Below are 16,001 nucleotides of genomic sequence, written 5' to 3' on the forward strand. Positions count from 1 at the left end.
CTCATCCAGCTGAAATAAGTTATTAGGAACTCCAGGAACAACAGACAGTGGTGTACTGTCTGCTGTTAAACCTCGACGAAAAAAGAGCTGTGGCCCAGATGGGATACGGTACATTTTTCTCGAACGGTATGAAGAGCCAGTTAGTAAGTATCTTTGCCTAATATTTACTAAATCTATCCACGATTTATAATCCCTTCCGAATTGAGAGTTGCAAAAATAATCCTAGTGCACAAATCTGGTGACAAGATGATTTCAGCAATGTTCAGGCCCATTTCCTTGACTTGCACCAGCTGTAAACTTATAAAGCACATTATTCTCAAATTCATTGCAAAGTTTGTGAAAGACAATGATTTGCTGCACCCAAACAAATACGGATCCCAGAGGGGCTTATCTACCATAACGCAACATTTCTAGACAATGCATCATGACCTTGCTCAAGGTATTAATGTACACTCTCAAACAGACCATTTTTATGGACTTTTCGAAGGCGTTCTACTGGGTCTCCCATGAAAAGTTAGTTTTTCAGCTGGTTCACAAACTTAGGGATGAGGCAGTGATTTGGTTGGATTTGTAGCTATTTTTCCCACCGTCGGCAGTTTGTACAATGCAGGGATCATGTTTCTGATACACTAAATGGCACATCCGGCATGCCTCAGGCGCCTCTTGGCACCAATATTATTTTTGTTGTTTATAAATGATCGGACTAGCGATACTAATGCTGTGATGAGTTTTATTGACGTTGTCGAGCAATATCCAGAAACACTGCTGCAGCAACGACAGCTCAGCTAGATGGGCAAACTGGCTGCGCGGCATGCGATGGAACTTTTCTAGTGCCATTGCTCTTCCTCAAAATTCAAATATCGGGCTACTTGCAGACGACTGTGCATTGTACAAAGAGGTTGAAGACTGCAGTGACCAAATTGAACTCAACAATGCACTGAACAAAGTAGCAAGTTGGCATTGATTGACAGATGGCAATTAAGATAAAATGGCTGCAATGTAAATAAGAAGAAAGGAAACAAGCTTTGCCTTTTCTCACGGTTTTAACATCACGCTCCCTACATAAGCCAGCACAAATATCTTGGCATTATAATCTTGTCTGATCTCAGCTGGACAGAGCACGTGGAAACCATAACCGCGAAAGCCTTAGAGAAATTGTTTTTCCTCAAGCATATGTTACTGTGCGCCAATCATAACACTAAACTTTTAGAATACATCAAATTTGTCAGGCCGCTTGTAGAACATGCTAATCTAGTCTGGTTCCAAATCAAGAGCAGTGGTACTAACCCGCATGAAAACGTCCAGCAGAAAGCGGTCAGATTTATTTTTAACCGTTATCGATGCCTGGATTCCCCAAAATAATTATTTCGTGCAGGATTGCCTACACTCCAAAATAGACCTAAAGCCTTTATCACCTGAAGTTTTTATGTAGTATGTTACTGCACAACTTCAATATGTACGTACCCCACAGGATGCATTGAAACTACGAAAACAAGACAAACACGTCACACACCCGATCTAACGCTTTCAAGAATATTTGTGCAACAATAACACATTTTCGTATTTTTGTTTCCCTAGATGCAAACGAGAATGGAATGGTCTTGACCAGCTTATAGTAAAACAGTATAAAATAGATGGCTTTCTAGAACTAGTACAAAAAACAGTTTCGTTTATATATACTTACTAATGAACATGCAAGCGTATCACACTTATGTTTTTCTTATCCTTGTAGTATATGATTTTTCTTCCCTAACGGCACGCTTCTCAATATTGTAGTTGTGATGACTGTGGTACTTATTCTATAACTTATAAAGTTGTTTATGTCTATATTATGCGAGCTACTATGCTTACAGTGCTACTATGCTTTATGCATGCCGTCTCTTTTCTGTTTGCATTTTATCCAACTGTTTTCTAGCTCCTGCTAATTATTGTTGTTTATATGTATGCTATTTTCAAAACACCACTCCTGTAATAACACTGCCAAAGGTTGACAGTATCACGAAAAAGCGAAATACTAAACAAATGTAGCACAATCATTCTCTCTACCATACAGCTGATAATCTTAGGCAACAAAACGGTGCTGTGTGCATTTCTTTGCAACATATAATAAAAAAAAAAGCTGTTATGTGGTTGCTTCTCAATAACACACAAGTTGCTTCTCAATAACTAATCAATATTTCTAATCAGGAGAATGAGAAAAAAAATTTAATTTGATGGTACTTTTCCAAAAAGCCTCCAGATTGCTAAAGTTATAGTGTTACACAAGGGCAGCGATAAAAACGGTTTAACTAATTATAGACGAATATCCGTCTTGCCAATTTTTTCAAAACCTCTGGAAAAATTAATTCATCGCCACATTACATCCTTTACAACTAAGCATAAATTAATAACAAACATGCAGTTTGGATTTACGAGAGGTCAATCTACTGAAACTGCCCTTCGAACACAAAAGGAAATTAGGTTCTTTCGAACGTCAGCTATGTACATTGGGTATTTTTGTCGACTATTCAAAGACGTTCGACTGCATAAATCATGCTACCCTACTGGAAAAGTTTAACTATTATGGTTTTCGAGGCGTTTTTTTGAAGTTGATAGAATCATATCTCCAGCACCGCATGCAACAGGTAGTTATAAACATTGACGCATCCGATTTGCAACCACTTATTGCAGGAGTACCACAAGGAAGCATTCTGGGCCCCTTGCTTTTTTGTATTTATATTAATGATCTAGTGAGTATTGAAAAGACGTAAAATTTATTGCATATGCAGATGACACTACAATTCTTGTAACCAAAAAAAAATGCTGAAGATGTCATGATTAAAGCCAACGAGGTGCTGTCGAAATGATCTTGGAGTATCGTGAACTTGTTATAACAATAAATGTTAAGAAAACAAAGGTTGTACTTTTTAGGCCCAAAAATCGAAATATCGATACTTGTACCCTTTTACAGCTTAACTCCCTTTTCGCTATTGTTCCTTCCATTAAATGTCTTGGAGTTATATTTGAGCAACATTTGTCGTGGAATGCTCACGTGGAAATTGTAATGGGTAAGCTCTCTCGAGTGACTAAAATACTATGCAAGTTGCGTTTTTTTCTTCCAGAAAGTATTAGACTTCTTTTGTACAAACCACTGTTATTACCATATATAAACTATTGCCATCTTGTCTGGGGCACTACAATGCTTTCCAACATCAATGTACTGCATAGAATACAGAAAAAGGCTGTACATTGTATACTAGATGTCCCTTATTAAAGCGTACTAGTCCTCTATTTGAAAAGCTCAATTTGCTGTCAATACCTAACATTTATGAAAATATGTTACTATGAAATTATATGACCAGTATTAAAAGAAACAATGACACCCTAAAACGTACTTCCAACTTAATAGCAAAACATAAGGCAGTCATTACAAGGAGTTCTGAAATATGGGAACTACCGAGGCCAAGAACAAATTATACTTATCAAATGCTACGTTTTTCATTACCCTACCATTTAAACAAGGCAAACATAAAGTAATGCTTATTTCTGTGCTTGAATAAACATATATCTAGATGCAAAAATGTATGTAGACGCTTGAAGGTTGATTGAAAAGGTTCAATTCTTTTATAATAATTTTTTGTACAGCGCGTATCAAATCCTTCTGTATGTTACTGTATGAAATATTTTTATATATTGTGTCTCATAATAGAGATGTACATAGTGCTGCATTTTTAAAAATTATTTCTTGTGTATTTTGTGATGTATTCATGACTAGCTGTATTTATGAGAGTTACTCATGTATGCTTTACTTTTTTCTACTACCTGCTCATAGTTATTATGAAAAATGTTTCGCAGTTATTAGTGTGGAAATCCTATTTTTCCAATTTCTCTTGTATTTAACTGTGCTCATCCTTTGTTGTATTTTTTGCTGCCGGTAAAACGGGGCTATGGACCGCTTCAAGCCTTGCTGGCTTTTTGTCCACGGTCCTTAGCATCAGTTGTATATTTAAACAAATTTTATTTGATTTGTAAACCAAGATCTGACTATGAGGCATGCCGCAGTGGGGGCTCCGGAAATTTGGACTACCTGGGTTTTTTTTCATGTGTACCTAAATCTAAGTACACGGGTAGTTTCGCATTTTGCCCCCATCGAAATGCAGCCACCGTGGCCGGGATTCAATCTCACAACCTCGTGCTCAGCAGCCCAACGCTATAGCCACTCAGCAACTATGGTGGGTAATCAAGAGAATGAACAACGATGGTAGCAAAGGTTAAAACTTTCTTTAAACCAAACTTAGGAGGTTGTCGTGATTTTGCAATGTACCAATGCTAATATAAATCAAAACAAGAGAAATCTCTATTTAGATGTCGTGTGTAGCTGTCAAAAAACATGTCTGCGTGTCCCTGTGCATTACTCAGAAAACAAAGCAGGGCACACAGAGTTTCCAAGAAAGCTGAACACCTTAAGAAAACTCTTGTAGTTGCACTAACTCGGACACGCATTGTACAGTAAAAGCTCGTTAATTCAAACCGCAAGGGGAAGCCGCTTCAGTTCGAATTAACGAAGGTTTGAACAAACGAAAGTGAAGGACAGCAACAGTACACTGCGATTTGGAAGCAGTAGGGCATGTCAGAAATTTGGCGTGTCAGAAAGTGATGGCGTGTGCCGCTGGCACACGCCATCTTCAAGTCGAAGCTCTGGGCACGACTGTGCCACACCACCGATGTCCACCGAAACGAACGTTAGCCGAGGCTTAACACCATCACAATGAATCGCGACGGCCGATACCTAAGCTGAAAACAGAGGTGCACAACCGATGAAGACTGCTGAGACAAAGGCGCTGAACATGTGAAGGTGGCGAAGGTCCTGATTCGTTGGTTCTTAATTGCAAGCGCAGCTGCGGCATACTTGATTCGCGGTGTTTTGGCGCTTGCCATGCCATCTCCGCACAACATTAGCAGCTGTACAAGATTTGCAAAGCCTCCGAGATTCGCAACGGGCAAGAAGTCTCAGAGGTTACGTAGAACGGAGAGGCGGCAGCCGCCGCTGCCTTCTGGCTGACCCCGCGTCGGTTAGATTTTTTTCCGATTTTGCCTTTTCTTGCCGTTCTCTCCGTTTCGGAGGCAATACAGCCTTGTGTGTAGGCAGTAGCCGCGTTTCTCGGGCCGTGTGCCAGGCGAGCGTAGTTCGAATTATCCGTGAGGGAACCTTCTCGCGTTCGAATTAACGGACTTTTTTATACATAGACTTCTGTGGAGCTTGGCCGGACCAAATCGTACAGTTCGAATTATCCATAAGTTCGAGTTATCGAAGTTCGAATTAACGAGCTTTCACTGTAGTTATCTCTCCAACGCGGACTGTTTTATAGGCTTCCACGAAATGCGAAACAGTTCACTTCCCAAGTGAAGAGATGTACAATGAAAAAATATGCAGATGCATTTATTCTTCGATATAACGAACTTAGATTTAACGAAATTCGCAATGTAACAAACTATTTTTGTTTCCCAATCTTAGTTCCGTTGAAAGCCATGTATTGTCTCTCTTGATTTAACAAAGTCATTTCGGCACACGGTTTCGATTTAACAAAGTTTTTGACCATTTCAACCATGTCCCTGGAACCTGTATGGCTAGTAAAACAAGTAGAAGACTATAAAAATGTCAGCCGACGCAAACGTTACTTCAAGCTTCCTTCCACATGAAAAGTTTGACCGGCAATGACATTGTCAAAGCATGTGCTCCAGGATGCGGTAGGAAGAAAACACCACTGCACTATTTGTCGAACTGGTAAACAACTTGTGCAAGTGGCACACGCGGCAACTTGCAGTGCTCAGAGAAACACAAGAGCTGACGATTCCTTCTGTGCAAGGCTTCTGCACAAGGGGGATTGCCGACTGATATATAGTTCACTCCCTCCCTGCGCAAGGGAGGGAGTGAACATGCTGTAACATTATCAAGCACGCATGAGGAGGGCCTTCTCCTCACGCGTGTCCAAATGCAGGCCACATGCTGTATCTTGGAGGTAATATTCCCGCAGCAAGTGCAAAGGTATAGCTGAGAGGGTCGTTGCTTTGATTCTCATTGGGTTCCTGTGTGTCTAGGGTTGGTGGTTATATGTTTACATTTGCCCGAGCGCACATGACACTGGCAAAACTGTGAACCTTACTTCGTGCAGTTGTCTCTTTGTGACTGCTATCACTGCTTTGCCTTTCTGGCAACACAGACTTTTTTTCACTCAGTACGAATAGCTGTATCTTTTTACATATATTGTTTTTAACTTGTGGGCATCGGCAGCGGGCACTATAGCGCGGTCAGTCATGGCATCCAAGATTTATGGCACAGCACGATGCAACACAGACAAATCACGGATGCCATGAGCTACATCGATGGATTTCTCTCAGCATGATCTGCACCGCATGCGCTGGCAGTCATAACCACGCAATTATAAGCCAACCTTCTTGTGATTTGGTTATAAGTGCTTAGTGACAAGATATTATCCACCAAGAGTGTCCTGGGAATTCGTGAAGTTGTTTTAACTGCTGAAACTTTACAATTTCGAAGTGACAAACTAACGAAATTTGCAATTCAACGAAGTTTTCGGCAACATGTCAATTTCAGTTTTTCATAATGCGCCCCAAACTTTACTCCTTTCACGCTACTAGCCACACTGCCATTTGCTAATTTTAGATGTCCCGAACTCTCATACTACTATTACATTAAAGTCGATGAGCAAAACGAGAACAAGGTAAAAGTGGAAGCCAACGTTTGGACAAATGGACTTGTCTTTTTCAATGTTTGTCCTTTCGCTAAATTACATTTAAGTGCAATTCAAATGTCTTTCTCCAAGTAAAAACACAAAAAGAAAAAAGAATTAGGCAGCAAGAGCTATCTTTTTATAGATAAAGATCGGAACATGATTTAAAAGCATTCAGCTCTGAAGTTTGCTGTGCCCTTGCCTAACCCTGCACTGTGCGATACAACTTACATGGTGCATAAAACATAACCAGGGCATGCTTCTTGCGCTTTAAGAATGGCTTGAATGTCTCTTCATCAAGGTGGACCACCTCGCTCTTCACCTGGCTCCATGGCTGCTCGGGGGGTGGAGGTGGAGGGGGTTCCTTGGGACTGCATTTGAAAAACAAGTGCGAACACTAAAGGTATCTCTACTGAAAATAGACTACCACTGGTGTCAGCTAACATGCAAGCTGGCAACATCACATAGCTCATTCAAGGTGTCCTGAAACACTCAACACGGTAATAAAGCTTGCTTAGTCACCAGGCAATGTCATGAACATTTGAGCTAAGTGTATTATTCTTGCATGCACAGCTGGGATGCCACAGTTTCATTTAAAAGGTTGCTTGCCCTTTCCTTCAACTTTTCAAAACCAAATGGCTTGAGGCCACACTTTATATGTGGCCAACAAAAGAACTCCTTCATAATTGCAGCAAGTGAAATTATAGCACCCCTCTTATTTCAATTTCCTCAAGCAATACAGTATGTGGCCTTTTGCAGTGCACTCGATGCAATGATTGCAGATGCATACAGCTGTTCAAAACACATTGCCGCTTTTGTTGCCCACTAAGCAGTCACAATGTGCAAGTTACCTAGAAAGAATTCCCTTTGCTTTTCAGCTATGTTAAACAGGAAACATACCATAGGTGATAGGTCAAAAAATATTTTCAAGAAAGCGTATATACAATTATTCTTACACAGACTAATGCATGTTACACAAGATATAGGTATCCATTTTTCGTGATAAAGACTAACAAAACATTTGTATAGGAATACCTTAAACAGATTCTCTAATAAAATTGTAAACATTTGAAAAGTTGTAAATTTGGTTGCAATTGCACACCTGCCAGCTGTAAATGTGGGCACTGGACACCACTTCATGGATTCCCGACTCCAATGGATTTTGTCAGAGCTGATGCATTTTACTATATTAGGCAGAATCCATCAGTTTTGTAATCTTGTACAAAATTACATTTTACATATTGTCTGAACATCCCAACAAAACCTTCGAATACGTGTGAAATCTTTGCATCTATAATTCTTGAAGAACAAACATTTTAGCAACCATATTCTCAGAACTGTGTATTCTCAGAACTAATTATGTAGACTAACTGCCTATTTATATCTGAAATATCTCTGATGTACATTTCAGCAAGAAAGTTATTTACAATAAGGAGGTTCTTGAGCGCATTCAGTGTCAAACTTAAGAAAAAATTTATGATACCGAAAGTTCATAAACACATTCTGGCTGTTTTATTGCCCACTAGAGCATTTAGTGATCAAGATCATCTACAGCACAACAATTGATAAGAAAGAGTTAATGATGTGTGCACAAAAAAAAAGAATACAGCATTTGCAGCAAATACACCACACAGGATAGTTTTTAAAAGTAGTACAAAAGGCTATAGGTGAATTTGAAAGTGTTTGTCCCTCCCTTTGAATGAATTGAGCGAGGCAGTGGTATGGTGCACTATCATCGACTATACTACCTTGCTTGCATTTCAGTCAAATGCAAAAATTTTAGTTATCAAAAGAATACTCACTCTTTCATGAATTCCACAATCTTTGAAGCCACCCTAACATTCACATCATAGGCAAAGGCGCCGTTCCTGCAATATACATATGTTTAGACTGAGGCTTTTATTATTGCTTTGCAGAAACAAAGCTTGCAAACGAAAAAAGAAATAAGTATACACATGTTCCCACACAGCGTCCTGAATCTCAATAATTGCAACATGAAAATAACATTTAACATGTGCAACTGCTACATTTTAGATTCCTGCAACAGGATCCCCTTTCTTGAACTACATCATTATACAAAGTACTTGACATGTTTGCTTGCCTGGCTCATCTTGAAAAATGAAAAACCAACATAGAGTATACTGAAGCAGCACAATGGGATGAGGACCAAAAACACAACAGGACTAATAAACCAACTAGCACAAATCAAGTTGTTGCTACAACATATAGTGCATACCTCGCCATCAGAGAAGTGAGGTGATGCAGAAATATGGACTTGTTTTTGCTGCCTGATTACAATTAAAGACCCACTGCAATGACTGGACCCAATAAAATACCTAGTTTCAGATAGCACAGCCTCCGTGCATAATTTTTATGTTTGAAATACAAGTAGATGCATTATAAAAAACTAAAAATAGATTGACACCGAAACTGGTAGGAAAAGAAACATGCCACAATTACCACTCAGCTTAAACATAGAAGCTAGAACTATAGTGTCCTACAATATTGCGAAGTGTGCCATCCACGGCGCAAGTGAATGGAGACGAGAGGGGCCGCCACTGCCATGAAGCCGCATTGCAGTGCTGTCAACAGTAGGCATGCTACGACACGTTCACTCACCCATACATGCGTTCCTGTGTTGAGAGAGCTAGTCCAGTCTCGCCAGGCTATAGTATTTTCTTTTGTTGTGTGGCTGAGAGATCGTACTACTGCGATACAGCACAATGCCAACAAAATTGCAGAAAGGTGGCGGAACAAGGGAGACAGGGCCTGCTTTGCACCAGGGTACAACAGTGGCTGCCATTCGTGTCAAGGATCCCTATCAACTTTTCGTACTGCAGCCGAGTCATCGCCGCAAACCCGTCTTGTAACATTCAAGGAAAAGACAGAACCATCAATGGAGGAAGCTTTGTCAATGAACGTCAGTTCGAAGTTCAATTTGTACAGTGTGCATTCCAAATATCAATGATGAGATTTTTGGGAACCCTGTGATCGGCCTATTCTCAAACATAATGCCATTTATATTGGGTTTCCAGAAGCTCCAATGTATGTGCTGCCACAGAAGCAGAAAGAATGCAATATTTTTGACCGCATACTTCCCATCCCAAAGCGAAGACAATAAAGTTCCGCTCAAAAAGGAGTGCCTGGGAGGTGCAGCGTGAATGCACATGGCCTCAACGATGAGAATGCGGATGTAAATAACCAAACACAATCTTTTTGTAGACAAAGTTTCTTATCTTGGTCAGAAATTGTTCCTGCAGGCAGCAAAGGTGTACTTATGTAATAGGGAGTGCCATATTGATGCTGCAGGGCCCAAAAGCAAACTACCAGTAAGCAAGCTTGTCAGTATTGAAGCATGATCGAAGTATGGAGGGATGAGAAGACTGCAATTGCAAAAGTACATTTGTGGCGGGAAATGTCATGCGAGGAAGAAGTTGCAATGCTGATATACTGATTGACAGTATGAGAAAACTGTTTCTGTGCTCTGGAGAGGGCATGGATCCTTTGACAACTGTGCTTTGTTCAACAAGAAATTACTTTGAAATCCCGCCTTGCTTTCAGGCCTATATAATTTTGCAACATTTTTTTAGCACCAATACTTTGATGACAGCACCTATAATTCTCTCAGGCACAACTGAAATGTCTGTTGAACAAGTTGCATAGCAACACGGCTGCACGTGACAAGCCGTGTATGACATTCGCTTTTAATCACATGTGCTTCTGGCGTCATATGGAGCTTATTTAAAAGAAAAAGAAAAGCAATAAGGAACTAAAAGAAAAACGACTTGGTGAAAGGCATTTTGATGTACCCTTCTGCTTGCATCTAGTTTTCTTCATATTCTTGCTCACTACCTTCTTCCTTCATTATGTGTATATTTGCACGTGAAGAACATTTTTTCGATGATAACTTCGGCAATTTTTTTTTTCTTATTTGGCTGCTGCAGATACTCATCACTTGAACCTTGTGCAAGTTGTGTAAATATATGTCTGCAAACTCATTTATTTCTGCATGCTACTAATTTTTGAATTTCTCAATTATCGAGACACTGACATTCATTTTTAGAAAGGTTTCAAACACTTTACAATCTGCATTTCACGCTTGGATTAAGCATTAAACGATGCAAGAGCAGCACGTAATGCAAAAACATGCAAGACGGCTTATTTACAAAGTACCAAGCAGATGTATGCTGAGTAAAAAAATTTCCGAAGACATCTGGATCTACCAAATAAACATTTATTTATATGGTCTTTAAATAATGTGCAACGCATTGCTGGCATGCAGGTTGTGTTCCCAATTATATAACCTGAGCCCACCTGCAGCAGACAGCGTTGCCTCATGGTGTCATTGCAGAAACAGCCAGCACACGCCACACTTCCCAGTATTCTAGTACACTATACCAGAGTGCTGAGAACCAGCATAGTGATTGGGCATGGGACCTCAGAGGTTGAGCAGCGCACTGAAAATGCTGGAAGTGATGTGCTGGGATCGGTATCATATCGGCGAACCACCAGATGCATGCATCACCCGCTTACATGCTAGTATTTAAAGGCTGTTAAGTAAAAAAAAGTTCCCAATCTCCAGCCCTACAGCTTCGTCAATACAGTCGAACCTGAATATATCGAATTCGAAGGGTATCGGAAAATAGTTTGATAGAGTGAAAATTCGATATACACATATAGGCTAAATCAGCACTCGCGATTGTAACAAATTGTGGCTTACTGATTGGAACAGCAGCGAATCACATAGCATGTGCACGAAATATGAAAGTGCTTTTTTTCATTGAAAAAAAAAATCACTAATTTTGGGCTGCTTTTCCCTCTGGGAAATGAAGTTGAAAACACTAGTCTCAATCTTCTCGAGACTGTCCAGGTGCGAGAGCCGAGTGCCTCCCATTTCACCGCAACAGCGCCGAATCAGGCTTAACGCTGACGCCAGTTCAGTGGCTGTGCAAGGACACGTTTCTTCAACAACACGATTGCCCTCGTCGTCGCTGGAATCACCGTCTTGAATGCCAGTTATTCCGGCCACAATATCCTCATCAGCGAAGTCAGTTACCACTTGAACTTCGCTGTTAGCGTTAACGAAGTCCTCAACAGTCACTTCGGATGGGACAGCGCCGGGAAAATTGGACAAGTCGCATAACGCGTCCTCCAAGCACTTATCATCTAAAGCTTCTAGACATTCATATCCGGCCACTTCAAGGCCTGCCTTGCCGAAACAGTTGGCTACTATGGCTGCTTCACATCGCCCCAAGTGCCGGTAATCATCTGGATCACACCGAGCAGGTCAAACTTGGGATCAGTTCCCATGTAGAGGTTTATGAGGAGCTGTTGAATAAGTCGCTTCCTATAGCCTACCTTGAATGCCTTTATGATACCCTGGTCGAGGGGCTGCTGCCTTGCTGTGATGTTCGGCGGGAGAAACCTCAGTTCGATGTGCTGCAGCTTGCAAGTCATTTGATGGGCCGAACAGTTGTCTACCAGAAGGCAAACTCGGCGGCCTGACTTGCCCAACTCAGCGTCCCAAGCCTGCAGCCATTCAACAAAAAGTTGAGGCGTCATCCAGGCCTTCCTATTACAGCCGTAGCAAACGGGAAGCTGTTTGCAGTTCTTGAAGCAGCGCGGTGACTTGCTCTCCCGATCACAAATGGCCGTAGCTTGCACGAGCCGTCCATGTTGGCCGCAAGCAGCACCGACACACGCACTTTGCTCATTTTACCACCATGACATGAGGTTCCACGAAGAGCGAGCGTCTTATTCAGCAACATTTGCCAAGAGACCAGTTTTGTCTGCATTGAAGATTTCTGCAGGCGAAAACTTAGCAGTGATCTTCGGCCACTCCTCAGAAAGCCACTGCTGCATCTCCTGGCTGCTGAAAGCCCCACTTTCGCCTTAAATGGCGATTCCTACAATGCCGTGGCGATTTTGAAACTGTTGCAGCCACTCAGTGCCACCGCAAAAGTTCTCTTCGCCAAGAGCCGTAGCAAACCATTTGGCTTTTTCAATTAACATTTGGCCATCCACGGGAATATCTGTCGCTTGGATTTCAAGAAACCACGTATGGAGTGCCTTCTCCACTTTGTCAAAAGCAGCAGGGCGCACACGACACGCTTCCTCACCTGCTTTAAGCTTGATGTCCTGCTTGTTTTTTAACAACGTACTTAAAGTACTCCGCGGAATGCTGAATGTGTCTGCCATGGAGGACTTCTTTTCTCCTTTCTCGACACGCCGGATTACCTCAAGCTTTCTTGCAAAGTCCAGATTCTTTGCCTTTTTTATGTCCCCGGATGCCATAGCTCACCAGATGACTGCTGTCATATACGCTACACACGGCACGTTGAAACACAGGCACACACAAGAAAAACGCACAAGGCGCAGATGGAGCGGTCCGAGCAAAGCCTAGCCGACCGGCAGTCAAAGGGGCTGTGAAGGACCGACAAAGGGAGAAGAAAGAAGAGAGCGGGGATAAATATCGGCGGAATATGCAGTCGAAGGTGCTGTGGGCGCAATCGCCGCTTTGCTATGCTTCGTTTGTTGAGCCCTCTCTGGCTCTCTCATCTCCCCTGGCCCACGAGCGACCATGCCAGACCCCTCACCTACAACCGGTTTTCTCTCTCTTCCTTTCCTCGGGAAGAGTGGCTTGGAAACGTTGCCGTGCATCTCCATGCCGCGCACTCTATTCGCTGAGCTCCAATGACCTTGCCCAATGCACACACCGGCAGTACAGGAGGAGCGAGAGAGCTCGCGCCGGTGGGGCACAAAAACGGGGGAAAGGCTCTGCGTCTCCGTCGCTAGGCGAAGGCCGCGCATGTGCAGAGGAGGAGCCTGCTGACTGACTCTGCGGAAATGTTCTCCCCTGAGGACCGGACATGAATGTCTTTGGGAAAAGCGCACCTTCCAGGGGCGCGGTGCGGCGTTCAATATATCGAATGTCCGGCGAAAATGGAATTCGATATACTACGCAATTGTCCTGTGCTTTTGCATAGTATATTCAAGGGGGTAACCTGCGTGTTCGATATAGCCAATAATTCGATATATGCGGGTTTGATATATCCGGGTTCGACTGTATTGCTTCAATAGTACTAAACATATCACTCATTTATAATCCAAGTGAAATTTCCCTGCAGTTGGAATTTAAATGTACAGACCAACCATGTAAATAACAATGTCCAATGTTTTATAGAATGATGCGGACCAAAATATGCACTCTTGTGAAATTCAGTGAAAAAGTGGCAATAAGCACATTTTTTTAAAGGGTCCCTGAAAGGGTTTTTGTCATACGCCTAGAAGAGGGTATCTCTCAAGGAATGCTTTCCCACAAGTTTTGTGTCAGTGCATTATAAAAAAAGAAGGTATGGATGTTTAAACATTACCCTCCTCTCAAGCCATAGCATTCCTTCTCAACCTTTAAACAGTGCAGCCATCGTTATGTCCCGCCTCCTTGATGATAATGTCATGCGGTGAAGCAATTTTTTACTTGAGCAGAGCGTGTTCTTACACCTTTTTCAGGCAGTTTTTTTCATTAAGCCTGGGCTACATGGAGAACTTTCACAACGAACTTTGTGCAGCAAATTGAAATGCGACAGCACAATGCATAATGAGGTGATGCAAGAAAAGGTGGACACCATCGGGCGTTTCCAGTGCTGCTGCAAGTGTATATGCAATGTACAAACTACAATGCAGCTCTTTGTCGTATTATTTCAGTTTGATGATAGCCCGATAAGATGTGAATATCCAACACATAAATTTACGACTGTCTCTATATTACGCTCCCAAGATTTCTTTGTAGCTGTCAGCGGTAATAAGCACTGCCACAGCTAAACTAGAGCACCTGCTAACTTGGAATGTGGTGAAATGGGCTATTTATAATGTTTCCTCTGCTCTATAATTTCAAAAATTGGGAAAGAAATAGCACATGGACATTGGGAATTGAACCTACACTTTCTCAGTTGGAGGCAGAGATGGTACCACTACACTAAAGTCTAACTCAAGATGGCGGCTTTCTGAAGGACATTTTTATACATTGTAAGGTCATGTAAAACTGCCTATGCAACACTTTTTTTTTCTCAGATCTCAGAAAGTTAGGAGATTTTTCTGCTACCATTCTACTTGGCAAATTATACAGAAAACCTGGCTCTGACAAATGCAGAACCTACGGTTCCTGCAAAAAGCACCTGTTTTTTTTCAAAACCGCAGGTTTCAAAGCAATATGTTTTTAGCATTTCCGAGGATGTTGCATGGGTAGCCAATTAGATCACTCCCGCACGCTACATAGCACGTGCAGGGGCGGCTGAAAACTCAGGGGAGCAGCATTGTTGCGATTGGTAGCAATGCACATTTTTAAAACCTTATAATTAAACCCTTTGCTCAGAGTGCTTAATGTCTCTTAATAATCAGGAGAACCTACCCTACAAAATAAGTACACTTGCACACAATTGTCAAAATCGTTTCAGGGCCCCTTAAGTTGTTATAATCACCGCACGTCACTGTCTCAAAATTTTGCAGTTCAAGTTAAATAATGCCAGCACACATGAAAAATTCAAGCGCCTGACATTAGCTTTGCATAGAAGTTCACCATATACCAGGCAGCACTGTTGCTCTTGAAAGCTTTAGCACAATGTCACACAATGAAATACTATACATAATGCCTGCATACTGCATCAAACATTCTCGTGCTTTTCTTATGTAGCCCTGTAGACGCATGCCAAAAATTGTGACTGCTCATGTCACGTTGAACAGAAAAAAACATACAAACATGCCACACTTGCTGAGAACAGAGTCCCAGCAAACAAGAATGTGACAGAGGAGAGGCACCATCAGTTTGGAAATATATAGCGAGTGTTGCATACTAAATAGGAGCACTAGGTGTACACAAGACCCTTCCTGCAATACTGCTGGCTGATCTCCACATTAATTTCACACAAAGGTATCAGTTCGCATCAAGTTTAGTTCAATATCAAGTTTGTAGGCATTACTTACCAGTCCCATCCACAATAAAATCAAAGTGCGTGTCATCTACTGAAATGCCATCAAAAATTTTCGATTTCGTTGCATTGAAGTGGTGACACCGTCTGCCATGGCATGGCCATAGCTAAGGCAAGAGCATGCGTTCCTGCAGCCATAAAAGATGGTGCCACCATTCTATTGCAAAGAGACTGAAAATTTTTGAGTGGCATTGCTGCAGGCGACACCCACTGCGTATTTAACGTTTACAAAAACGGAAAGTAATGGCCATAAACGTGGTATTAAACTAAACTTCACGTAAAATCG

General features: G+C 41.7%; 1 protein-coding gene across 2 annotated transcripts in view; it reads right to left on the reverse strand.

Moving 5' to 3' along the window:
• The window catches only part of LOC135910067 (protein disulfide-isomerase A5), a 49,360-nt gene that overhangs the window by 20,116 nt on the left and 13,243 nt on the right, over positions 1-16,001 (reverse strand). For both annotated transcript variants that reach the window (XM_065442057.1, XM_065442056.1), the window contains 2 exons: positions 8,534-8,599; positions 6,963-7,102 (listed from right to left, as the gene is read on the reverse strand). In XM_065442057.1, coding sequence (XP_065298129.1) covers positions 6,963-7,102; positions 8,534-8,599 — 206 coding nt within the window. The remainder of the gene's footprint in view (positions 1-6,962; positions 7,103-8,533; positions 8,600-16,001) is intronic.

This window comes from Dermacentor albipictus, chromosome 4, assembly GCF_038994185.2.
Source record: "Dermacentor albipictus isolate Rhodes 1998 colony chromosome 4, USDA_Dalb.pri_finalv2, whole genome shotgun sequence".
Lineage (NCBI taxonomy): Eukaryota > Metazoa > Arthropoda > Arachnida > Ixodida > Ixodidae > Dermacentor > Dermacentor albipictus.